Source organism: Epinephelus fuscoguttatus, linkage group LG7 (genome assembly GCF_011397635.1).
Source record: "Epinephelus fuscoguttatus linkage group LG7, E.fuscoguttatus.final_Chr_v1".
NCBI classification, from domain to species: Eukaryota; Metazoa; Chordata; class Actinopteri; order Perciformes; family Serranidae; genus Epinephelus; species Epinephelus fuscoguttatus.
This window is the reverse complement of record NC_064758.1, coordinates 29669758-29697213: the sequence shown is the minus strand read 5'-3', so window position 1 is coordinate 29697213 and position 27456 is coordinate 29669758. Positions and strand designations below refer to the sequence as shown.

The 27456-nt window shown below is 42.5% G+C and overlaps 1 protein-coding gene across 11 annotated transcripts in view; it reads right to left on the bottom strand.

Moving 5' to 3' along the window:
- LOC125892096 (membrane-associated guanylate kinase, WW and PDZ domain-containing protein 1-like) overlaps positions 1-27456 on the bottom strand; it is a 138686-nt gene that overhangs the window by 22459 nt on the left and 88771 nt on the right. For 4 of the 11 annotated variants that reach the window (XM_049581826.1, XM_049581830.1, XM_049581836.1 and 1 more), the window contains 11 exons: positions 25497-25685; positions 23045-23267; positions 22690-22737; positions 22336-22418; positions 21726-21764; positions 18244-18301; positions 17257-17366; positions 15489-15611; positions 14265-14450; positions 12902-13513; positions 3119-3153 (listed from right to left, as the gene is read on the bottom strand). In XM_049581826.1, coding sequence (XP_049437783.1) covers positions 3119-3153; positions 12902-13513; positions 14265-14450; positions 15489-15611; positions 17257-17366; positions 18244-18301; positions 21726-21764; positions 22336-22418; positions 22690-22737; positions 23045-23267; positions 25497-25685 — 1706 coding nt within the window. The remainder of the gene's footprint in view (positions 1-3118; positions 3154-12901; positions 13514-14264; positions 14451-15488; positions 15612-17256; positions 17367-18243; positions 18302-21725; positions 21765-22335; positions 22419-22689; positions 22738-23044; positions 23268-25496; positions 25686-27456) is intronic. The other 7 variants (XM_049581832.1, XM_049581837.1, XM_049581838.1 and 4 more) reach the window with 5 other exon arrangements.

The following is a 27456-nucleotide window of genomic DNA, read 5'->3' as shown; positions in this document are numbered from 1 at the left end:
AGCCGTTTTACTCTACATAAGGAGCAGGTTCTTGTCCACGAAGTCTGCCGTGTTTCTACAATAGTCCAGAATGGACAAACTAAACACTGGCTGCAGATAGGAACATTTGCGTTTTTGCATCGGGCACCGTTGTTAGCCCAAACAGTGTCAGAAAAACACCTGATTTTTAAAAACTAAACTGCTTTATTCAGGGTTTTTACCAGTTTTAATGACCTTGTCTGTTTGTTTTAGAGTGGAAGAGACTTTCACTGATAATTTGGCTCCTGGTAAGAACGAACAAAGACCCCTGAAAGAAGCCTGCCCTGTTTGGTTCGGTTCAATTGAACTAAGGTTTGTTTGCCCCCAAAGTGCGGTTCATTTGGGCAGGTGTGAACACAGCAATCACACTCAGGTGTGCACCAAAACAACCGGACTGAGACCTTCTTGAAGAGGTGGTCTCGGTCTGGTTACAAATGAACGAAATGTGGTGAAAATGTGTAACTGCAGTCACATGACACATTGTTTGGGTTAAACATGAGCATGTTACAGTCCTGGAGGATTATTAATGTGCACCTCCTCCTGTACTGCCTTAATATGCACATTCAGCACATCCAATGCATCAAAACATTGTTTTCTAGTTGGAGCCGCGCCTCGTTTTCAAACTGTATGGTTTGACTAAAATGAACAATGACAGCAATATAGTCCACGATGAGCAGCGCTAAAATTAACCTGCGTAGTTGTCCCTCCGTTGTGACATTAGAAAGTGTCGCATTTATCTTGCAAGTGTACTCTTCTTCAACGTTTTGTTTGCTTCCTGGATTTTTCCCGCATGGAAATTCTGACCAATCAAGAGCAGCTTTCTCGCGCAAGACATTTGATCTGGTCCACTTGTAAATGCTGCTGTGACAACATGAACCAACTCGATGCAATTATGGAACTTTTTAACAATATTAGCCGCTAATTCGGACCAAAGCAAGACAACTCTAGGTCTGGGAGTTCACACTTGGTACACTGGAAAGTTTCAGCCACTTGCAATCTATAATACTCACCTTTAGATGCAACTTAATCCTACACACTGCTCCTTTAACAACTAAAATATTTAGTGTTAATCTTGCCTATTAGGCCGTGTTCAGACCGACATTAGCTCTGCGTGTAAAAACACAACAAACACAGGGGGGCTCAAGCAAAAAACACAGGGTTGTCTGGCAAAACAATTTAATCTGATTTGTACTGTAAAATCCTGTACTGCACCTGTTATGTCTTAAAATTCATTTATCTCTTACTCTAACTGGACTTCCTGATTCATTTTTCATTGGGTCACAAAGCAACACACCCCCACCGACGAAGCCCCACGCACTGTTTTAATGCAGAGCGACGTTGGACAATATATACAGTGGAGTTTCATGAATTTTTTCCTGGGCTGTGCTGCGAGGCACCATATGGTTCTCTGTAATCTTTGTATTCTGATTCTGCAACCAGAAAATGTAAATATCACCATGTTATTACTTGCAGATGCACATTATAAAAGACTTTACAGCTTTATGAAAAATGAGCCTTACTGAGAAAATGCAATTACTGACAAGCACTAGTGTGACAACTGAATCATTTTTGATCTGGTGTGAATATTAAACCGGTGCGTGAAATGGTAGAGAAGTCATGGCACAGTCTCCCAGTCTCTCACTCATCACACTGTACGAGACGAAGGGTCAAATAATACAGTAATGCTTCTTAATGAGGACAACAGCCATGCAAAATTGACTCCTCATCTGATCATTTGAGACTTGCTTAATGGGTTGAGACAGCACAGTCTCCCTTGCATATGGGAGTTTACTGTGAGCATTTATTTAGACTCCCAACTGGAGGCAAAATGGTCGTTCGGCGCTGACACGAAGTCGCATGCAGCGTGACATTTCACTGACATAACACAGAGAGGGGAAAACTGGCTTTTTCATCACTGGAAAGCTAATCCAAAGTGACAGTCAGGCAGTGCCACTATCGGCCCCGCTCGACCCCCTTCCAGCACCCACCCCTCCTCCACCCACCGTGACATGTGACCTGAATAGGTAACACCCACAGCCCTGACTGATACCATTTTCAAACTAATCCTAATGCTAATATCCAGCTAGCTGAGGGGCTTTTCGTGTCGATCAAGAGACATAGCACAAGGTTTGTTTCCACTCAAGTGGTGGGAATTGGACCCATCAGTGACCTTGGATGAGCCTGTCCAGAGGAAACGTCCTTCTACTATAACTCAGTGGCTCTCCAGGGGTGAATTAGGGTGACAGTAATTTAAAGCCGCACTGGCATCTGCTCTGAGCTGGTATTGATTTTTTTATCAGGTTGAGATGAGTCGTAAAAATGAGGAGGCATTTGCTCTTTAAACTCCTGAATAACTGCGCTGTCCCTTAAGAGACCCTCGCACTGCTCACAGAGCTGGTCTTTCTGCCTCTTTCTCCCCTCTTTCCCCATCCTCTCTTATCCCTCACAACTACGAGTCACATTGCAATCTGTTGCAATCTCTCCTCCAGCTTCCCCAATCTGCCTCCGCTTTGCTTGCAGCTTACTCTGTCGTCATTGCCCTCTTCTCCCTGTCTGTTAGCCTCAGCGCGTCCTCTGTATCTGTGGGCTATCATAGTGATTCACTGTTGTGGGACAAGCCATCTCCACACTGGTCTTCCCCTCCCTCATACACATCCCTTTTTTTCCCTATCCTATTCCTTCATGCCTCTCTCCCATCTTCCCTCAGCTGTGGCTGTCTGCCCTCCCTAACAGCTGGTCACTGTTACACTGTTCTGCCTAGGCTATGCTTAATCAGTCACAGGATGGCAGCATGGCAGGAGTGGAGGGGTGCAGAGAGAAAGAGAGGGGATATAACACAAAGAGAAAAGGCAAGAAAAGCAAGAGGAGGAAAACAATAAAAGAAGTCAAAGTGGCAGACTGAGAGAGAAGTGAAGAGGACTGATGGCAGCTGAATGACATGAAAAGATTCCAGAAGCTCTGGATGCAGAACAGTAGAACAAGAGTTTGATATCACATCTCTGTCTTTTGTTCTTTAAATAGCGCTCCTTTCACTCAGAAGAGCTGACATGCACACACACTCACACACATGCACAAAAGAGCTGAAGATTACAGTACTCACCACCAGCTTTGGACTCCTTTTGGCTGGCACCACTCCTGCAAAACATCGGCAGAGAGACAGAGAGAGCATTAATGACCTGCGTTGCTCTTCCCTCGTCCCCTCTGATCAAAAACTCCCCAGGACGAACGGGTGGACCCTGGTTCCTGCTGCAGAGCAGAGCGCAACTGGCCCCGGCTCTCTCTCCTCCTCCTCCTCCTCCTCCTCCTCCTCTTCCTCCTTTCTGTTGCTTTCTCTCTGAGCAACACACTGCGCTAGGCTGCTCGCTAATCTAAGTGATCTCCTCCCCCTGTGCTGTATCCCGCTCCACTCAGCGCTCTCACCCGTGCTATTAGAAGAGGAGCAACTGATCTATCTGCATCAGACAGGCTGACTTATGCTGCAGCAGCCCCGGACTGCTGGTCAAAGCTACAGGTCTCCACAAGCAGCCACAGATCCCACCCCCCCTCCTCCAGTCTACTTCCCAGCTGTCTCCAAGACAAGCTCTCGAGCAGAATCTCAACTATTACCCACTGAGAAAGCGCTCAGCAGCTTGAGCATCATATCAAAGGAAAGCTTGAGCTTCTGCCTTACTATGCACATCTTCTGAGTAACTACAGAGCTGTTTCCTCTCCACTCCTCTGCTTTGCTCAAGGCTTACACTGAGAAGCTGATCTTCTCTCTCTGCCCTTTTTTTCTCCTCTCTTCTTCCCTCCCCCTCGTCTTCTCCCGTACACCATGACTTTCTCTCCCTCTATCTGCCTCTATTGCTCCCTCTCTCTTATATACCAGTTAACACACTGTAGAGAGTCACCGAGAAGATCAATCTCATTTGTGCTAATGAAATATTAATACTTGGAGCCAGTCGTCAGGGGAGAGGATTCACAGCGTACCAGTGTAGGGAATCATCTACATTCCCACTGAAACTGCTTTATTTTCACCGCCATCTCATCCCAGCAATTCATTCAGCATGTAGGTTCCTCTACTTCAAACATATTAACACAAGCCACACTCCACCTGATGGTTTACACCACACACTGCTTTCCAAGAACATTCCTTTCCTTACTCATGCTCCTCTTCCTGCCACTTAATACAGCAAAGACAAAAATAGACAAATGACTGTATGAACATTGACATGGGGACAAAGAGTTGCTGTTGCCAAGGCAATCAAGTAGTTCTGTATATGGTGACAGCCGCCTGCTTTGTTAAATATGAGGTGTAAACAGCAGCGGCAGCAGCACACCACATTTACATTAATGACCTTTGATCCGTTCACTCCAGACGCTGATGAAAACATATTCTTTCCTGCAACATCTGATACCGTGCGTGCACGGAGAAAAACCTACCAGAGGTATTGACGGAGCGACTTTAACACATGCAACAACATGCAAGCATCCATCTTAGGCTCTTTCTGCTGCATTGGCAAAAAATCATTAAATGTTAAAACTCTCTGTTGCTGCAAAGCCCCTCTCTCTACACGATTCATAATTTATCCTCCCTATTTTCCCTCCCTCTCTCTCTCTCTCTCTCTCTCCCTCAGATTATGGGGTGCCAGTTACTGGAGGAAGTGGAACATCCCAGCTGCTGACGTGCTGATGAATGTTTTTGTGTGTGCATTTGACTCAGGAAGGACACACATCAGAAGGTAATAAGTGTTTCCCTTTGCAACAACAGCTTATATGACCCAGGAGCCCTGAATTACACAGTGTGGGAGGTCAATAAAACACCTTTCACTTTGAAACAACCTCTGAAAATCTTCAAACTGGCAACGAGGTCAGCATAATTAGCATCAAGCATATAGGAAATAAATTTAAGTATGGCCATATGGTTAATAAATTTGGGCACGGAACTGAAGGGGAATAAAGATTGGAGGAACTGACGTAGCCTGACCCCCAGCTCCACATTCATCCACTGTAGCTGTGTCAGCTAGAACAGCTGATTTACATGCTGCACGGTGTGAACGCATCTTCATGCATGATGCAGATTTTAAATCTGCTTAACTTCCTCTGGCATTATGATGCTGATGCACACGTGTAAATTCAGACTTGATCGAATGTGGCTGAATGTAACATTTATGAGCAGCTGATGCTCGGCGAAAAGAAATACGGGAATAGCATTTTCCTGCACACGCAACTGTGTAGAAGCATCCATGAATGCATGAATGCCATATATATGTAATATCTGTACAGGTAGGTATGGAAGAAGGTGCATTTATTTATGCACAGAGCACGAACATTAACAAGTATGCAGGCACGCACGTAGCATTATCTACCAAGGCTATAATCCTGATATTTCTTACTTTGCTGAAGCTGCTGAATGACAGTAAAGCTCTGCTCACAATACCCCACAACAGACTTCATCACTGAGGATGCAACATTGGCTTAAAAGGCTGATTTTTACTATTACTGAGGAAACCTTAAAGCAGACTGACTAAGACGGTGTCCATTATCATTCAAATGAGAGAGGCAGTAAACAAATTGGAAGTGAAAGCAAGCACCATCAGTTGTTGGGTGACCTAAACTGGCTCTTAACATTAGTGTGGGGGCTGCTTCCTTCTCTTCTTTTACAGTAGACAATGAAGTGAACACACAGGCTAACAAAGAAATATGCTAATGAGAATTATTGAAAAGCAGTAAGAGGCAGGCTCAAAGACAGGTTCATGTTATCAATCTGAGCAGTATGAGCACATGCCAAGTAGCGCCTTCTTCCGTTCTCCATCAGCCTTTAAAAAAAATGTCCTGGCCTTCTGTCCCATCCTCATCAAAATAACTTCTCACATAGAGATCGACTTTTGAGAAATCACACATGCAAACAGCAGCAAGTAACAAGTTCAGTAAAACACAGAAAAAAAGTGTTTGTGCACAGTTGTGTGGGTACAAATGTGTGAGTGAGCTGGAGCTTTTCAAACTGACTCTGCAGCGCGTGAATGGCCCTGTGTTTCAATATGCTGTTGAAGCTGTGGCCTTGGTGGGTCTGTGCAGAACCCACACAGCCAGTGAATGGTCCTTCCTCCACGTTTTCTATATACATTGTTAGAGGGTGTGCAACATGAGTAATGTTCTCCTTTGTTGAGCCAAACCTGTAAACATTTGTCCTTGCTCTACTTATAAGATTGCGCCATTATCCAGCAGTCCCCTCTCTTCATCTGCTCTAAATTATATTGTCTCGCTCTCCCTCGTCGTCTGTTATCACCATATTTCATTCCTCTACCTTCATTTCCTCCACATTTTATATATCCCCTCTCTCTGTCTTTTCATTTTCTCTCTTCTTTCTCTCTTGTCTCTCAGGGGACAGGAGCGCTGTGCACGATTGTCATGGCAACAACGGTGGAAAGACAAGATGGAGGAGTCATTGCTGGCCTGGCCTCCTTTACAGGAGAAGATCCTGTGTGTGAAAACACCAGATGTTATCTTTTACATTTTATTGGAAAATATAAAATCTCCGAGACTTGGAACGCTTCAGGTAATAATGCAGGTTTTTAACAGGTACATGTTCGCACATGCAACTACTGACAGGGTGTAAAGAAATATATTTTTCCTTGCAAAATGTGTGCAGCGTTATTAGATGCAGCCATTTAAGTGTTGTCAAAAATATTTAAATATCTATATATATCAATTCTGAATATTTGAAACAGCTTCAGTACCACCAATACACCGGTACCAGCTGTGCTTTCCAACTCTCTCTTATTGTTAATGTTTACTAGAGTCATTCTGCTGTTCTCTGCTACTAACCAAGAAAAGAAAAGTTGTCGCTGCCTTGTTATATTTTGTATGTATGCCCAAAATGTCAAGTATTCCCTGTCAAATCAAAATGGTATTGAATATTGATATTTTTCAAGTATCGTAAGTTAGAAATTTCAGTATCATGACAACACTACGACATTTGAATATCCTCCTGAGACCCAAACTTTTGTTTGGTATGCATTTTCAGTTTTTCCTCACTATTTGAGATTAGTAGGGCCTGATAAGTATAAAAAATTAAACATTGTCAAAGATAATAAATAAATAAAGTCCAAATATCCTCAAACGACTTAAAATGATGATAAAATGTATCATTATTATTATTATTATTATTAACAATAAAGCCCTAATGTTGTCATAGGAGACGATAATAATGTCCTAATGTCCGTCAACGAGCTGATGAAAAATTCCCAATGTCTGCAAACGAGTACTTTTGGTAACACTTTACTTGAAGGTATCTACATAAGGGTGACATGACACTGTCATAACTATGACATGACACTGTCGTGAACCTGTCATAAACAGTATGTACATGTCATAAACGTTTATAACTGCTGTCATTAAGTGTCATTCGGTTTTCGTAATGACAAGTTGACATTGTTTGGGTTGTCTTGATTATGACACCTTGACATTAATGTCAACTTGTCATGACAAAGACATCTTCTGGTAATGTCATCCTGGTTAATGTCATGTTGTCATAATAAGGACATCCCAAACAAATTTAATGTCAACCTCTCACGACAAAGACATCTTCTGGTAATGTCACTTTGATTAATGTCAAGGTGTCATAATCAAGACAACCCAGACAATGTCAGCTTGTCAATACGAAAACCGAATGACACTTAATGACAGCAGTCATAAACGCTTATGACATGTACATACTGTTTATGACAAGTTCATGACAGTGTCATGTCACCCTTATGTAGATACCTTCAAGTAAAGTGTTAGCGTACTTTCTAATAAACAGCATCTTAGCTTGTTACCGTTGTTAAAAATGATAAAATTTGTATGACATATCAAACTAGAAATGTTATTTATCATAAATAAATACAATTCAATCATTTAATGTGATCAGGTTTTGGACCTTGTTCACTTTTGTGTCGGGATCGGCTGCAGACTGACTTGGCAGAGATGACTGCCATCTTGTTTTTACATGGATTATTGTATGTGCTCTTTCTTTCTTCCACTAGATGGTACAAAAAAGACTTCACGAATGAGGACAGGAGGTCTAAGTTGAGCCCAGTGACGAATAAGGTCCACATATGAGGACACAGGGTCTCAGGAGGATGTCAGTTATAAAAAACATTACTTTCAGGTTTAAAAGTGCCTATTTGGCTTTTTCCATTTTTGTCACCACACAGTTCCACACAGCAGCTACTTTATTAGCACTACAGCCTTTTCCACCTCTCGTCTTTTTCCATTGCACATGATGACATGTTGCTTCCCCTCTTCTAAGTGTTCGACCGCCACAGAATTGAAACTGGAGAGATCACTTTTTGCGCAATCCAAAAGCCAAAATGTGGCTCTGTTCATTTTAGGCGCACTGTTCTGTCATGGCAGGGAGCATTAAGGTAATGGCACTATGGCACAAATGCACTACAGCCTTGTGCGAATGCTATGTGACAAAACACATTTGAATTTTTTACTTGTGAAACTTCTGAACTCGCTGTGTATCTATCTGAGATTAGCCACGAGCAAACTACTCTGACACTGTTGAGTTCAGAGCAATGCTGCCTCCTGGGATAAACTGCAGAACTGGTGTAGTGTTGCAAAATATGTTTTTCTCGCTTTGTTGTGAACATCTGATAACACAGACAACTCAATCTCAATTTTAGACTCTATGTTAAGTTCACTTTTTTTCAACATTTCGTCAATGCCATAAGCTTATTTTTAATTTTAAATGAGAACATTTTGCAACGTCTGCGACACAAATCAATCTACTGCAAAGAAATCAGATAAAAAAAAATGGAATATAACAACTGCTGGTCAAAACAAAATAACACGATCTCAGTGAGAAATGATTGTGGTGTTGTATTTGCTTGACCTTGCGCTTTGTACCCTCACTTAAAAACAGACTCTGCTGACTCTGAGTCAGACAGTGCAGATTGATGAGTCACAGATCAACAGATTAAGGCTTCTTCTCCTCCAGCTGAAGTCCACCTTGTTCCTCCTCTTTTCCTCAGCCTGTGCTTCTCTTAACCAATCCTCTCATACACGCTCCCTCCGCTGAACTTCCAGCGCTGTTCAGCAAATCTCACACTCTCTCCTCTAATCCTCCTCCTCCACTTTCTCAAAACATGATCCCTGGCCCTCCTATTTCTCATACTCTGCTCTCTCTTCTTATCTCGCCTCACCCCGCTCCTCTTAGCTCCTATAATTGTTGTTTGTGAATGATTATGTGCGAGCTGCTAGCGATCACTTGAAAGGTTACCGCATCATTCTCAGACAGAGAGAGCTGTTATTACAGAGTACAGCTGCAACTAATGATTATTTCTACTGCTGATTAATCTTTGATGCATATTTTGGATGCATCACATCAGTTATTTAGTCGAGAAGATGCCTATCAGAATTTCCCAGAACCCAAGGTGGCGTCTTCAAATTGCTTGTTTTGTGCGACCAACAACCCAAATCCCTAAGACACTCGTTTTACATTGATATTAAGAGCAGAAAAAAAGCAAATGCTCACATTTGAGTGACTGGAACAGTGAGTGAGTGACATTTTTTTTGATAATTTGCCTGTTGAAAGACTGAAGGTGTCTTTACACGGTGATGGGTGAATTCACAAAAGGATTGCGTGGTTTTTTTGGAGCCACTAAACCTGCACAAAGAAGACGAAAAGAAACTGGAATTCTCAGGTGAAATGCACACTAAGCTGTGCTGCCAAGCTCATAGCATCTTGGTGCTTCTGTGTTATTTGCACATATATAAATTAGGTAATATGCATGTTTGACGCAAAATTGGTAGTTTCCGGTGCAAAAACAACCCTCATTGCAAAAACAGTTCAGCTCACAAAGATGAGCACAAGTAGTCACACACAGTTACAGTGAAATTATTAGCATCTTCAGAGAGTTGGTGGTAACTGAAGCCACTGACAGATCAGTTTTAATTCTTTGCTGAATTTTTGAGGAATGCCTTTGCACCCTATCAGTCAGAACCTGTAGCTCACAGTCTGCACAGTTTCCTTTCTCTCTCTCTCTACCAACATTCAGCCTATTGTGTTCTTGCCACAAAAGCAATATTTATACTTTGCCACATGGACAACTGCAAACAGATGCAAAAAAGGGCAAATTTCACTCTTCTCCAAAACTTTATGGGCATGTTTGCACTATCATATCACCAGCGCAATATCTTTTGCGAATTGGACCTTGACTTCCAGTTTCTGTTAATAAAGGAAAACGATCTAAATCTATTACTGTTCTCTAAAAGACAAGGGAGCTGTTAAATATATATATATATATATATATGTATTGCATTGTTCACTTGTAATACCATTCGTGTCCTACTTTGCTGAAATTTGGGGAAATTCATACAAATTAAATATGATCAAACTTCAGAATAAAACATAAAGCAGGTTATCAGGAATCTACTAATCAATTGTTTATAGCATCTGACACCTTAAAATTTGTGTATTTATGTATTTAAAAACACTGGAAGTTATTTTTTTGAGTTGTCAACAGCAACCTTACTGTCTGTATTCAAATTTGTTTTTAGATTAAGAGAGGGAAATTATAATTTAAAAGGGTTGCTTATTTATGAAACACAAAAGTCAGAAGCAATGTGAAGTACAGATGTGTTCCAGTTTTGGGAGTTAAGTTATGGAATGGACTCTGATTTGAAACTGTGTAGCTCTCTGTTGAGTTTTAAAAAAGCCTTAAAATGTAAAAGATTTGCAGATTATAATTTAGAGTGTGATGCATTTGATTATTAATTTATTTATAGTTGATATTCTGAGTTATTATTTGGTTGATATAGGTTAGACAAAAATAAGCCTGGGGCTTTAGCCTGTTGCTTTTTCGGTTATTGACTGTGACAACTTTTGTGTGAAATCATCTTTGTTTTTCTAGATGTATGTAACCGATGGTGCTGCTGACAGTAGCTGCAATCTTTGCTAATTTCCCTGAGACAACAACGATCATGAAGTTTATTGCATGTCACAATGTGCAAGGTGGCTTTACTTAAATCTTGGTCTGTGTCAGACAGTTTCAGTTTGAGGTGTGTCGGACTGTGCAGTAAATGAGTGGTGAATTTGCTGAATGTGATGTAAGGAGGTACATTACAGAGGCACGTGTTCAGCTGACATCATCCACATGCGCTGCTCTTTAGCTCTGCAAGGTTTTCCTCTCTGCCAAAGTCCCACAAACTTGTTTTGGTTTGTATCTGTGTATGTTTTTCCCCCCTAAACGTTCATTAGAAATAGCTGCTTATGAAGTGTTGAGGGCAGTGTGTATATTCTGCATCATTTTGTGTCCTGTTCTGATTTTTCGGTTTGTAGGCGTGGGTCGTAGCAGCAATCACACTGTGAGAATTTGCTCCTAAATTTGTGGCACTGTCAGAATTTCACCACAGGCTGTTTTTGCTCACTGAAGCAAATTGGTTTCTTTTGGGGAAAAAAAATCTGTTTATGCACAAAGTAACTTATCAAACAAATTGTTTCAGTACCTATCATTTTTTCTGTTTGTTTTTGTCTGTTTTACAAGCAGAACTCAACTGTATGTCCGACAGTTAATTAAAAGATTAATGATTCTTAATAGCGACGCCCTGGCTGCCTGTGTGTGCTCACTTTCTTCCCTCAACACCTGGCTTCTCACCTGTGCTCACAATAATGATAGGCTGGTGTCAGAGCTAACAGAGATGATGGACGCCACTGTCAGTCACCTCTCCTGTCCCGGTGACTGCCTGTAGCTGCCTCCTTCCCACTTATCCTCTCCTTCATTTTCCTCTCTGTCTTGCTCTTGCTCTCTTTGAACCTCTGCCTCTGTGCTCTGGTGAAAAGGAACGCTGCCCTGCATCAGCCTCTCTCTCTCTCTCAAGATACACTCACACAGGCCCATAATGATGCTGACATTTAACACAATACAGCAGGGTTATTCCAGCAGCAGTGCACAAGGTCAACTCATTAGAGGGCATAATTGATGTCGGGTGCATATCCCAACCTGCCAGTAATAGAGATGTGGGTCAGGCGGCGTGGACAGCAATTTAACAACAATAAGGAGTGGACACAAATGAGGGGCCTCCAATGTCATTCAGTGTCTGTGAGGATATGTTGCACTCGGGCAAACAATTTGTTTTGTTTTGACATTTCAATGAGAAAAACATTTATCCCGGGGTCACTCCAGGCTACAGACGTAGTGTGTAGGAACATGAATGGCGCAGTATGGAAGTAAACAGGTTGCAAATCCACAAAATAGCGTGCCATAACAGATAGCAGAGCATAAGCCAAATGAATACTTAATTTTCTGATCAAAATCAATAAAACATTCAGTCATTTTCTCCTCCCATTAAAACAGGCTCTGATCTCCGTTCACTTACACATTCCAACTACAGTATTTTCAAAATAAACCATGTCCCGAGCAGAAAATAAACACCCCTCACAATACCCAATTATCTTTTAGGCAACAGAGAGATTGCAAACACAAAGAGTGACAACGTCTCTTGAGGTCCAATTCAGCAGCATCCGTATTCATAACATATACGAGTCCCTGACCTAATGTGCTCCTCCTCCCCTCGCCTCTCATTCATCCATCTCGCCTCTTTACCCAGCCTCCCACTCCTTCCCACACTCATCTGCTCATCGACTGCCATGCTAACTCAGCCCATCGTCTCCTCTCCTCTCCTCATTTCATCCCATCCAGTCCGAGCATTTTCAACCTGCCACCCACTCTCTTCCTCACTTTTCTCTCCTGCCTTCTCATTATGTCGCTCTTTCCATGCCAGCTATTCAAGCTGTTGTCTGTTCAGCAGACAACAGAACATTCCTTTGTGCTCTAAATCACACATCCTTTGGCTTCAGAACTTCAGTTCCCGCATCTTCTAATCCAAACATCTGACATCAAGATGTAATACATACCTCTTTGAACCAGCATGGTGACCTCACTGCCGCGGGGACATTTGCTCAGCAGGTCCACCACCTGATTGTGGCTCATATTCTGGACATTTCTCTTGTTGACCTCCATCAGAATATCCCCCTCCTTCAGGCCACGGCAGCGCGGATAGTCCACTATCTGCTTGACCCTCTGCCCTCCTCCCGTCAGGCTGTCTGCAATCGTGAAGCCGAATCCCTTGTCGCCCTTCTCCATGTGGATGGTGATCAGCTCGGGCTGGGTGGCTATAGAGGAGGCCAGGGTGACCACGTCGCTGGAGTAGCCGTGCGAGCCGTTTGACGCCACCTCAGCCGAGGGGCTGTGCGGCCGCGGTTCCCTCATGCCGTTAACAGGTCCGGCTTGGTTGGATGGCGAGTCAAACGTCTCCTGCCCGTTGACGATGATAGGCTCTTTGTCCAAGATCGCCACTGAGGTCACCAGGCTTGTGTTGGGGTCGTCAGGGTCAAAGGGCAGCGGGTAGCCACGGCATAAGGCCAGGTCCACCATGGAACCGATGGGGATGGATTGGAAGATCTTCACCACCTGAGCGTGGGTGTAGCCCAGCACAATGGTGTCATTCACACTGACTATCACATCACCTGCAACAGGGAGAATTATACTGTTAGCGACGCCGTCATTTAAACAATTCACAGCTATTTACTGTTAATATATCAAGTCAAAACACTGTTGGTGTTGTTTAGTTTTATTCCCCAGTCGTGTGAAATTCAATTATTCAGTGTAATGAAGCGAGAACACTTGAGGGCCTGTAACAGGCGTCCTAACAGGGGTGTACTGTGCCTCAAATCCGGTGTATGCTGGGACATGATCGAGCCCCCTGCAACCCTGAACTTCAGTCCCCACCTTCAAATGACCCTGTTACTGCGGGACTTAATCCACATATTTGATAGTCATGTCATAGATGTAATAAAACAAACAGGTAGTGCTGGTTCGCAACATGCGTGCTTCTAATCAACAGGAAAATCTCATCTTGTGATTTCTGAATGTTTTGTTTATTTTTCTCACAATGTGCACTTCCTTCATCATCTCCATTTTCCATCAATAACGCTTTGCATTATGGGTTATCCCCTCAAGCAAGGTCTGCAGAGATGCAGACTTATGGAAATGGTATAAAGGGCTAAATAAAATCCACACAGGAGCCCTTAAGCACTTGCTGAATTTACAATGGGACAGCCCTGAGCCGTCATGGACTTTCAGAGGTGTGTGAGTGTACAGCATAAGGGAGGACACTGGGACTGGGCTCATGAGTAGCACTGAAAACAGACAGATGAAGTGGAGGAAGTGTGTTGAATGAAAACAGTGCCCCCTGTGGACAGTGGTGATGTACTGCACCTGTCTCCATCTTGCCATCCACGGCCGCAGGCCCGTCCAGCACCAGACTTTTGATCTGCAGGAACTCATCCGGCTCGTCGCCTCCGACCACGGTGAAGCCGAAGCCGCGGCGACTCTTCTTCAGTTTTGTGTTGATGAAGGTTCCTTTGAGCTCTGCTGGGTTTCTTGTGAAGAAAGGCTTCCCTCCTGCAGAGCAAGGAGAAACAACTCTTATTTTTGTGCCCATCATTCAACACTCCTGAATAATGTTTGATAGTAATTATGTCTCTCAGATCAGATTATATATGGGCAAATCTGCAAACTGAGATGGATGATTCTTTTTAGGTTAGGCACTATTAACACTGGCTGTGGCAGGTTACCAAACAGTCGGTTGGTTATTAGAGGTGTTGTTTGCTGATGCATGGAAACAACAATTTGGTCGTAAAAGGGCTGCTCGTGTATGGCAAAACCCAATCATGATTATTGTTGTCACTATTGAGATTATTTAACATGATTACTGACTTTTGGAGACATTATGCATTAACTGAACTTTAAAAATGTCTTTTAAAAGTAGATTTTCTACAACTTTAAATATAAATCAGCTGAAAAACAAATAAAAAATATATAAAAATGCTAATATCCACAAATAATATATTTCACATAAATATAAAAATGGCCCGAAAGTAAAGGAAGAGACTACGTGCAGTAGGAGAAAGAGCCATGGACTGCAATTACTGTGCGGTTATATAATTTATTTATATTTCTTGCTTTTTATGTGATGGCCTAAATATGTAGCCAAATCTGTCGCTAGTCACTTTTTAGAAATAAAGTAACAAAGACGGTCTGAAAAATCGCTAAATTTAGTGAGAAAGTCACCAAGTTGACATAAGTGAGTGCATCAAAGTAAAGGAAAAGGGTGCGCTGGATTTATAACACAAGACAAAATCATCGTTGAAAGCCAAACTTGTAATTCTTAATAAAATTTGATTAACCGTCATTTCACATATATTTCAATTTCCCAGACTTTGCAGGTGTCCTTTTTAAACGTCACGTCAATAGACTGTAAACAAATGAGCAGAAATTAAATATGTGGAATTCTAAGTGTGGATAAAGTAAACACATGTTTCTGTTGTTCATCTGAGCTACATGATTTATCTTTGGGACACTGTGAAGAGCGATGAAGCCGTCAAGCAGTAATAATAAAGTGTATACAGTGTGTTATATAGAGAGAAGGTAAAGATTTACGTTTGGCTCCTGCAGGGACGGGAGGTAGAGTTGGCGGGACCTGCGGGTCCCTGTAGGTCTCCAGGTGGTTTGGAGCGTAGTTTGCTAACGGAGCTGCTGCTGACGAGTGCTCTTCTATCCACTCTGTGCAGGCAAAATCACACACACACACACACACACACACACACACACACACACACACACACCATCAACACAAGCTCAGCACAAAAGGTGTATTTACATGCCACACACATGCACACATTGAAACACTGAACAGCAACGCACGTATAGACACACAGAGCTCAGAGCACAGACTGTACATACTTGCCATTGACTTTTACGCCTCAGCTGTAATTAGCTCCTCATTTACATCAGCTTCTACTCGTCTTATTTGTGAGTGTTGTAATGTAAAAAATATATATGTAAAACAGTTTAAATTGTATAACATTGCAGGCTAAGGCAGGGGTTTTCAAAGTCTGGCACTGTGGGCCTGCCCTCAGACAAAATCGAGACAACTGTGCCTGTATGTCCAGAGGTTTTCAACACAGGGCAAATATCTGGATATGGATGGACAGAGGAGAGTGTCAGTATGTCAGGAATATAAGTAGCAAACATTATGAGGCCATAGTAGCGTAAAAAAAAATATTGATAATGCAACATGTAAAAAATAATATTAATGGATGTCATCACTCTAATTATTCTTGTCTTACTTCCATGTGGGGGATGATATGGCTCCAAATTTTAAAACAACAGTTCCCATAATTTAATAATTTATTGGGGGATGTAAAGAGGAAATATGATGTTGCCTTGGATTCAAAGAGTGTGGACTACGACTTGAGCTTCAGTTTTTTAGCTTTTATTTGTAATTACATTTTGGCATATTAGCACCATTAAAACTTGTCCTGTTTGCAGTGTACCCATAGATGAACAGACTACTGTGACACTAAAGAAAAGCAAAAATGTGATCATTCTCAGGCATGTTCAGGAGTTATATAAAGCATCTTTTTTTCTTTGATTTATACGGAGATTTATGGATATTTATTCCAGGATAATGATATATATGTGACATATAAAGAAAAGAGTAAGTCGCACCGAATCTAAAAATGTGTGTTCATATTTGACGTCTGCGTCATGGCTCTGAGAAGAAGTCAATTTTTTGACATAAATTGCAGCAATTGGGCGCTGAGTGTTTTTAAAGTACCTTAATTGCCTTGATGAGCTGCGTGTCACAGCCGCCGCAGCTTCAACTCCTGACTGTGTTGATGAATGGGCCAAATCACAGGGCCAAACTACAATAACTGACTTCCCGTTGTCAGAGCACCAGCATGCACCTGTCTCTTTCACCTCAAATAGTGTCTTCATGTCTCTTTCCCCTCCCTGGACCCCTGGGGAGGCATGCCTCACCGTTTGAAAACCTCTGGGCTAAAGTAAAAATCTTTTGTTGGCTTTTCATGATAAAGCAAATTAAATGATAAAATACAGAATGATATACAGCATATATGAATTTAAATCACATAAATTAAAACCTACACACCAAAGACGACACCAGGGATTCAGCCAGCTGTATTTTAGCAAAACTTTGCCCCTATTAGAATCAAAATTTGCATTTATCGAAACCAATGGGGGTTTTTTTCGTCTTGTATTGACAGGAGCTGAAGTCAGGTCACAAAGGAAAGAAGGATAACAGACTGGCCAAAACCCGGGAGAGCACTGGACAAACTAGAAGGACATGACACTCACAGACATGAAGAAAGAAAGAAATGGTGCCGTGCCAGGGCAGGAAACGAACCTCGAATATACCGCTCACCTTCTGGAGGCTGCGGCTGCTGCTGCTCCAGGATTTTCCGACGCCGCGCCTCCACCACGGGGTTCTCGTACTGGGTCTTCCTGTTTATATGACTGAGACAGTGAGAGAGAAGAAACAAGATTATAAGGTAAAGATTTATTACGAGGAAAAGAGGAAATAACAGTAACAGTATGTAAAAGCTCATCAAATGGGCTCTTATCCATTTGAAGGTTCAGTGTCAGAGGCTCTTTAAAGGAACAGTTCACTCAAACTCAAAAACATCATATTTTTCCTCTTGCCTGTAGTGCTGTGTTATAAATCCAGATTTTGGTGAGTTGTGTCGGCTGTAGAGATGTCTGCCTTCTCTCAGATATAATGGAAATAGGTGGCACTCAAAGCATTAAAAAAAATAATTTGGAAAAACTCAACAGCAATGTCTCTTTCCAGAAATCATGACCTGGTTACTCAAGATAATCCACAGACCTTGTTGTGAGCAGTTTCATGTAGGAACTACTTTCTTTCTACCAAAATACACCCGCTAACTGTATCACTGTGCAGAACGAAGCATGTGTCTACCGCTAGCTCACCTAGCACCACTGAGCTAGCTAACATTACAGCTCATTTGCAGTAATGGACGCTTCTGTGTGGTGATTCGAAATAGTTCCTATACAAAACTGCTCACAACAAAGTCTGTGGATTATCTTGAGTAATCAGGTCATGATGTCTGCAAAGAGACACTGATGTTGAGTTTTTCAAATGTATTTTCCTTTACACTTTGAGCACCACAAGCCGAGTGCCATCTAGTTCCATTATATTGGACAGAAGTCAAACATCTCTACGGCTAAAATCTCCAACATTCTGCAACTCACACCAAAACAATTTAGATCTACAAATAGCCCGACAGGTAAGAGGACGAATATGTGTTTTTCATTTTTGGGTGAACTGTCCCTTTAATTTGGTCAAATTGGGTCAGTAAGGTGATCAACTTACTCTACATAGTACACTCCATACACTGGGTCTTCTATCCTTTCCCATCCTGGGGGCAGCTCTGGAATACAGAAGACACACAACATTGAACACAAAATGATACGTCCACCTCTGTCATTAGCAGAGCTGAGTGAGACGGTGTGATTAGGTCGACTCCATAACATTTAGCATAGCAAACATAGCTATTAAACTGCAGTTACAGTAGATTTAGTATAAAACTGGACTGGAGCACATCCCTCTGTCTTATCTAATGTCTGTGATTACAGCACTGGAGGAATCACATGACTTGTTTTTAATATTTTTCTTCACAGTTCAGTTTGTTGTGTTGGTAAACATGGTTTATCAGGACGTGCTTTCTTTATGGCTCTGCATTTGCTGTTTTGAGTTCTCCCATAAATGCCAAAATGGGATCAATTGCCACGAAAAAATAAAACTAAATAACCAAAGACTTGTACCACCATAAAACTTAATCATTTGAAACCATTTTCATTTTGAAAACAACTATTTCTGACTTACTGTATTTCTTAAATTTTAGCTGTGGTTACTCCTCTCACCTCAACATTGCCTCACTCTGTGAACACTCCTGCACGTTGTACACACACACCTAACCACACTCCATGGGAACAGGCGGACAGATGAGGCCTATTAAACTGACACATCCCCATTAAGATGTTGGCATCTCAGTCCTCCTCCTGCTCACCGTATTTGATTTCAGACAAAGACATTACCTCCTTGCATTACTGTGGGCTTCTCCCAAGTCCAGTAAACACTTTTATAAGAGACTGGATTTCACAATCAATAATCACAGACTGTCTGCATCTGAGCAGCCGGCAATAATAAAGGCTTACAGCCAGACGTTCAAGGCCTTGTTTGAGGCTAAGCTATGTTCCATTATAGGTTTGTTTGTGCTACCTGCAGCTGGGAGGAGAATCAGCAGCTGAGCCATTTGCCAGTCTGTAAAGCAACTCCAAGTACGTATATCAATCTCAGCCTAACGTATATATAACGTATAACGTATATATATATATATATATATATATATATAACGCACTTTTGGCCACATCGAGTCAAGCCATGCTGCTTTGATTTGCGTTTCCACTATCACTTTAAACGTGCCAAGTTGTGCCGAGTCGAGATGGATCATCTCTGGAGTCGGATGAAAGCCCAGCCACCTCTTTGTCTCAATCTTTCAAGCAGTAATGCTAAGCAAAATCAGACCAGCAATATAACCAAGTAGTATGGAAACGTTTCCAGTCAAACGACACCTGCATTCAATCCACTTTATACAAAATGTATTTGTATGGTTTTGCTCCCAGCCAGTCACCGCAAGCGTTCTTTAATAATTTAATGTGACATGTGATTAACGCACTACCACAGCACCTACAAACAGAGGTGGGACCAAGTAATTGTTTTACAAGTCACAAGTAAGTCTCAAGTGTTTGCACTCAAGTCTAAAGTCAAGACTGAAAAGTTCTAAGTCCTTAACTCTGGGTTTGGAGACCAGACCAAGTCATCACGCACCTTTCAGTAAATGTATGTCAATTTAACAGCAGAGTAATAATATATTAAATTTATAAAAATAAGGAATGCTTTTTAAAGTGTTTGTTGGAAGTTGCTGCATTACTGTTTGTAATTTTTGAACTGGATGTTTTGCGTACTGTAATTCATTATATGTTGATCACTGCATAACTTTTGTGTGCAAGCTAAATTATCTTCGGTGTCATTTTTTTCCCACTGGCGCTCAGTAACACAATGTTAGTGCTTAATGGTTCTCTCCTGCAACTTGATTGGACACTGTCAGATTGGTTCAAACAAAGTGTATCTGGAGAATTAAGCGTCAACTTGCTGGAAATGAATATCAGCTGATTCAATTCTTGACACACTTTTTAAACATACTTTGTAATCTTTGGACTTTGGGGAAGGTATCAGTTATTTTTCAAGTCAAAAGGCTCAAACGTCACTGGCATTTAAATCAAAGTAGAGTCACAAGTCTTTTTTGATTTTGTTAAGTCGAGTCTAAAGTTATCAAGCTTGCCATGTGAATCAACTCCACACTCCTGCCTACAACCCATACAGTCTGTGGTGTGGTGAAGCTGAGCGCAGTGTATCTGACAGAGTTGGCAGGTCACTGTGCCGAGATGCCACCAAAACATTTGAAAGTATGGCTCTACTAAATGTCTGTGGTGTCTGGGGGCATTTTACGCAGCTGAATGCTTTCATTTATACGTTGGGTATCGAATGAAGTAAAAAGTATCAAATGAAGTACTCTGTTGGTGCTGGCATCACTTTAAGGTGCTGGTACTGTAATTATTTTTAAATGATACCCAGCCTTAATGCACAGTGCAGTAACAGCAAACAGCGTCAAGAGGCCGCTGCTTTTAAATGTCATCCACTAAAGATAAGCGTACTAACAGTTAAAGACACTCCTTCAGGTGGGTTGGAGAGGCTGCTGTATGGAGATGCAAATCGCTGTCGTCCTGGGCTGTTGCACCGAGCCAAGCCAGCGCATGAATATGAAAAAGGGTTAACCGTTAAACTGTGCGCATATAACTCCTGTAATTCATGCCATGAACCATAACCAGCAGAACACTGTATTCTCCACATCAAGAGCAAATTGAATGATCCAGAAGTCCCAAGCAACACAACCTTTGGATACGGATACTAGAGTTAAGGGCAGAACTATGATCAACAACATATGACAAAACCAGGATATGTCACAGTTGTACATGTGAGGGAAATAATACCGTGAGGCTCCATTATAGGCTTAAATTCTAGGGGGAAACATTTGGAGAGCGAAGAAGGAAATGTAATAAAACCAATAGCCAACAGGATTTAAGTCCAATTTGATACAGACACAAGAACAACTTAGCATGGTCAGGTTTATATCAGATGGTTGCCATTTCTAAACAACTCATTTCTGTTCTGCAGGAATTTGGAGAATTATGCCATCTATTATGCTAGTAAACATGTACAGATTTGTTTACATCTACAGTTTCAGCAAAAGGTTGTGTGTGTCCTTGAGGTCTAAGAAACATATTGAATCCATTGCTGACTCTTCTTTTGTTTTTATGAAACCTGATTGTTTATATTAGCCTGTAGTCTTCTCCTCTTTTTCCAGTCATACTTTTATTATGGCACATTACTGCCACCAACTTTCAATATGCACCGCTGCTCTCTGTAGCTGGCACAAGCATCCATCACGTCACCCCTCTGCTTGTAGCATGCAGAGCGCGAGCTGGTAGAGCACAAAATACAAACATCATAGCATTACTATGCAGCGCCACTCGTGGCCAAATGCTCCTTGAATTACCTTTTTTTTCCAGCCTCAAAAATCTCTGAATAATTCAGAAGCTTCGATTTTAATCAACACAAACAGATGAAATCATGTCATCACGTTTAGCGCAGCATTTCAGAAATGGTTACATTTCAAAGAAGGATAGGTCATAGCTGTGTCATATGATAAAAATCCTCAGCAAAAATCTTACCTAGATCAGTCTCCAGCTCTTCCGTATGTATCCCTTCTTCTCCAAAATGGAAGCAGGATGAAACAAAGAAAACAAAATGAAGAATAGAAAAGGGGATGGATAGCAGAGTAGAGGTGGGCAGGGGATGGAGGAATCCAGAGCAAACAGAGAATGAAGTGACAGTCCAGAGAAAAGCAAATAGGAAACAAAAACCCCTTAGTTTCAGAACTTATACAAACAGGTTAAAACACATGAATAAACCTGAGCACTGTAGTGAAGTGTCACTTTATGTTTCACCACTTGATGGTGCAATTTTGCAATCTGTGTTCTGATATCTGAACTCGTCAACCGGAATTTATCAAACATTTTGTTGCTATTTGGGAAATGTGTCTCAGCTTCTTATGTAATAATACTTGTGAAAGAACACAAGAGCAACTATTTAACATACAGCAAATATAGGACTCTCAACAAATCTTGTGTTTTATAAATACACTGCTGGGAAATTAACAATGTCACCACTCAGTAAACAAGAGGAGCACAATGTATGAGACCTCACGCACCACTTACTGACGCCTAAAGCACTATGCAGAAGTGTGAATGTATGCTTTTATTGTGTAAAGTAGCAACTTACCATCATCATCACACTCTTCCAGAGGCCTGGAGGCTTTGTCTCTACACCGAGGATCCAGCCATGATGTGGTCTTTGTGTTGTGGCTGCGAGAAGACAAACAAGACAACAGAATAATTCAACACAGGCCGTCAGACAGACATATAAAAGCACAGCAGGGGTGCACGAGTGCATCAATAAGAATTAGAAAGTAAACCGCGTCAGCAAGTTTACAGAGGAAAGAAGGCGCCTGCTGCAAAGAGAAATGAGAATAACAGAGCGACACAGGCAGGATATCAACAACAAACGACCCGACTTTCCCCTCTATTGTTAAACAAGTACATAATGTTAAATCAGTGATAGCAGAAATGAACATACAAGCTCTGAAAAGACACAGCCATGTCCGGGTGTTGTGCCTTTGCCGTGCTGCGGAGAGGACAGAGAGGTGGAGGTAGTCAGGTGATCAGGATGTGATCTCCTTTAGAGATCGGGACATGCAGGGGATTAACAGGAAAGCAGTGGCACCCAGGGGGCTGGGCAGGTTGGCTGGGGAGGCCTAAAAACCAAATCATGGGGGAAGACAAGCCACTGGACGAACAACAGGGATAATTGTGCAGGTAAAATACAGAAAAAAACAACTACAGCATGAGCTACGGTGAGAAATGATCAGACAGTGCAGAGCATGTGCTGCAGCAGCTCAAACTGTAAAATGTTGCAGGTTGTTGATACGTACTCTATGAAGTAAAGCTCTCCGCTCTCCGTGTAGGCCATCTCCCAGTTCTCAGGCAGCGGTCCCAGCGGGTCTTCTGGAGAGACCTGCGGTTCTGCGAGGGTCTGCTGCCCACTTTCTGCTGTGGAGGTGGCCGCATTGTTCAGACCACAGGATGGAGCATTATCACGTGCGGGGTACGGCCGGAGGATGCCGCCGCGGCTCTCGTCCTGGTCGTTAGGGTTGCCTGTGCACAACAAAGGAGAGGGGAAGAGACTACGCACTAAAGATCCTGGGTAACACAACGAGCACAACACGGAACAACAACAACAAAAAAGAACAAAAAAAAAAAACAGTTTATGTCTTGTGCATGCAGGAAAAGAACAGATGAAATAAGCAGACATGCTCACGTTGGATACTCTTATGCACATATTTAACTGTAAAGGTCCAGTGTGTAGGATTTAGTGGCATCTCGCCTTGAAGTTGCAGAGCTGAAACTTCTCCCATGTGCCAAGCGTGTAGGAGAACTACAGCTGCTGATGCAAGAATACAAACTAACCTATCTGGGGTCAGTGACCCCTTTTACACTGCCTCTTCAAGGCGGAAATCTCACACTGATATGCTGCCTCCTCGTTCGATCGTTGAATGGGGGGACAGAGTTGTCTCGTCTTTAAGCCGACATCAGAGGTAGTAACAGTGCTGAAATGACGTCTATGTAAAAGGGCAGCTGGCAGGATGGGGTCATGGGTGGCACAGATGTGATTCGTTTCGTGTGCAACCCACCATGGAGATTTAAAGAGCAGGTGCTAGCAGTTAGCAGCTAACTCAAAGATGAAGAACTGCAGCTGAAAATGTCCACACATTGAGAAAACAGTGAGGTCCAGGAACTGCGTACGCTGCGCACTCCCATCACACCTCTTTTGCTGTCATGTCTGTGACGCCAAATCACACAGTTGAGGGGCATGTCTGTGTAAAAATGCAAAGGTGGTATAAAGAAAGGACTTCATAGCGGCCCTATAGTGCGATCGCTGTGTAGGAAGGGTTATTGTTTGGTGTGTCTGTTCTGGGCTACTGCAGAACAACATGGTGGGAAAAAGGACCGGCTCCTTATTTCCACCGAACAGTACGGTACGGTACACTTCAGTTGGGTATGCCTTTTTTTCCGTTTCCACTGTGAAAAGTTGTGGATAGTACCAATGGAACTGTTCTGTACCATCCCCATTTTTGGTCCCCCCCTCTGTTGGGGTACCTACCTGGGCCAACTGCGGTGGAAACGCTAGGGTCTAGGTACCATGTCTGAAGGGTTACTTTTGGTTCCAAAGGTACTATACCGAAAGTGTTTGGTGGAAATGGGGCTTAAGGTAACGAAAACACAATGTTACTTATTTTCAGGTTATTAAGTTGTCTACCTTTAAATATTGTACACAATTTCTGTCAATAAACACTCCTAAATCCCACACACTGGATGTTTAATTACAATAAACTCACAACACTTTCCCTTCCCCCCTATCTTTTCAGTTTTTGGCTCCCACCCGATTCTAGTGTACTGAAAGGGCCCCAGGAATATGCTAATTCTTTCAGCAACAGTCTTTCCCAAACTGTTCCTGACCCCCACCCTGTTTTACCTCTCCACCCATAAGCCTCTTTCCTAAAGCTAGCCATCCCCAACCCCCATTCCCACTCGCTCCCCAGTTCTGGCCCAGTGTCCTCCACCATTTCCGTGGGCCTTTCAGGATTTGATCAAATGCTAATTCAACACTCTGGCAGCCTGGCAGGGGGACACAGAGAGGGCATAGTTTCACAGCATCAAGAGAGAAAAAAGAAACCATCTCCTGCACTCAAAGAACAGGACAGAGCTTTAAGGAGAGAGGAGAACACTGATGCTTTGGGGAAGAAATCTCATATTGTCACCTGTTTGCTTTTTATACATATATTATTGATTTACATGCAGATGGCAGTTCTGCCATTTTGATAAATATCTGGCTGCAAACACTGTCATCACCTGAGGCAGATATGTTTACACTTGATGACAATGTACAAATGCCACAGGGAGTTAAATGAGCAAAAGCAAGAAAGTGGGAAAAAGCAATATACAGTGAGGCAAGGATGTGAGGCCTGCAGCATGGAGAGCAAATGAGTGCAGCCTGTAATCTACTTATTCCCCCACTACACCCCTCCTCACAGGCAGATGGCAGTGTTTGGAGGCTCACAGAAAAAGGAATCAGCATCACAAAGACATGATGTAACCGCCAGACACACAGCACCGTACAACAGGGGAGAGGATCATAAACATACACATATTATCTCTCTCCTTCTGTATTGCTAATCTCGGGCACACACATGTACACACAGACACTCCTAAACAAGCATCCACTCGACACGGCACAGATGGAGACTACTACTACACACACACACATAAAGAGAGCTGCAGATGCAGGAACTTCAAGAGGCTGGAGAGGTGCAGCGACACCCTCACCTGTAAAACTGTTGTTCATTTCCGTGGCCTGGTCGTCATCGTCGTCGTCAGCAGGCACTACTCGGGCGTTTTGCATGTCATTGTAGGACTTGGTGCGCTTTGGGGTGGACTGCTGGGAGCCTGCATCACTGAGAATCACTGTCCCACTGATGGGCTGCCTTGGCGGCTTAGGGGTCCCATAATAGTTACCTAGGCAACAAGAAGGACATTAGCATGCTTGAGAGAGACACAGAAGGAGAAACCAAGACAGAGAGAGGAAGCCGGGGATAAAAACAGGCAGAGCTTGGGGACAGAAAGGTAGCAGGCAGAGGATCTATGAAACCTCCTAATCTTACACTGAGAGGGAGAGACATAAAGCTGGATCACTATGTGACCATGAATGGTGGTAATAAGCAGCTGGTGGGAAAGAAGAACAGTTCTACTTTGTGTTCTAAGGCTGCAGAGCTGTATTGTCTCTGGACTCTGAGAGAATACTGAGCAAAAACAATGGACCACCTCACAACAGCCCGCTTGTTTTAGCAGCTTCGTCTGACTGAAACTATTGTTGTCAGTGATGCTAACAAAGAATCCATCAAGTTGCATCCATATATTATTTGTAAATATGAGAGAAAGAGCAACCCTGGTTGCCATGGGTTTGGAGGCATACCACATAAGGGCAACATTAAAGAAACAGTTCAACATTTGGGGAAATTCGTTTACATGCTTTCTTGCAGAGAGTAAGCTGAGGAGACTGAAACCACTTTTATATATGTCAGTTATATACGAAACTGAAGCAACCAGTTAGCATAGCCTAGCATAAAGACTGGAATCAGCTAACAACCTGCACCTACCAGCTCCTCTAATGTTCACTATTATGTTTCATTTGTTTAATCTGCACAAAAATAAAAGTGTATAATCAACAGTTTTATGGGGGTTATGAGACTGTTTGTAACTTGGGTTTCCTGGCAAAAACATGACAGGTCAATACTGCTGTCATGTCTGTCTATTAATTTAAGGCTACAGGTAGCAGCTGATTAGCTTAAGGCCCATTTATGCTCAACGTTAAATATGGATCCAGATATGGACGGAGCCTTCTGTCCGTGCTCCGCGTTCATTTCGTCCGTATTTCTGCACGTTTCCATAAAGCTTACAGATACAGATACTGCCAAATGGAGCAGTACCACCGGAAACTGTGGGGGCAATGTTGCTGTCACTACCCACTACGTAGCTCTGGTGAGACACGAAGAAGAAATAACAATGGCGGAACTTTTTCGCCTGAAACGCTGAAAATAAAATAAAAGAGGGAGACAGGTTTTTCCTATTTCATCTTATTTTGTTATATTTCTCCCTCTCTCCTCTCTGGGAGCGTCCAATCTCCCGCTGCCCGCTTCCGTCTCAAACATGAAACGCCCTCCCGGCTCCACTCCGCTCCGCTCCCAGGGCTGACCCTCGCGCCCTCCGACTGGAATCCCTCTGTTTTTGTCTTTTATGCAAGAGGTACATTATCAATATCTCCTCCACAGTTGCCATGTTTGTTTTTGAGTTTGTTATTGTCATAAACTTTGGACTCTGGGCTGCCCCCTGGTGGATATATTGGTTAACACCCATGGCAACATAAAGGACGCATGGAAGTATGTGGGCAGTGACGGTAACATCGTTTGAAACGGACGTATACATTTTCGTACGTAAAGGGAGCATAAATGTACCTTTAGTTAAGCATTAATGCTGTCAACAGGGGGAGACAGCGAGCAAGTCTCCGTGAACAAACAAGATGCACTCTGCGTTCCCTACAAACTTTTTTTTTTTTTTTTTGTACTTTCAGTGCAAACTGCAGCTGCCCTTACAAAGTACCTACTGCTGCATTAAGTGTGCACACAATTGGGACTACTACTTGATACTACTTCCTCATAACATTGCACCTTGAACTTTGACCTTCTTGCTCATACTTCAGACGCAGCCCGTAGCGCAAAATTTATAGTAA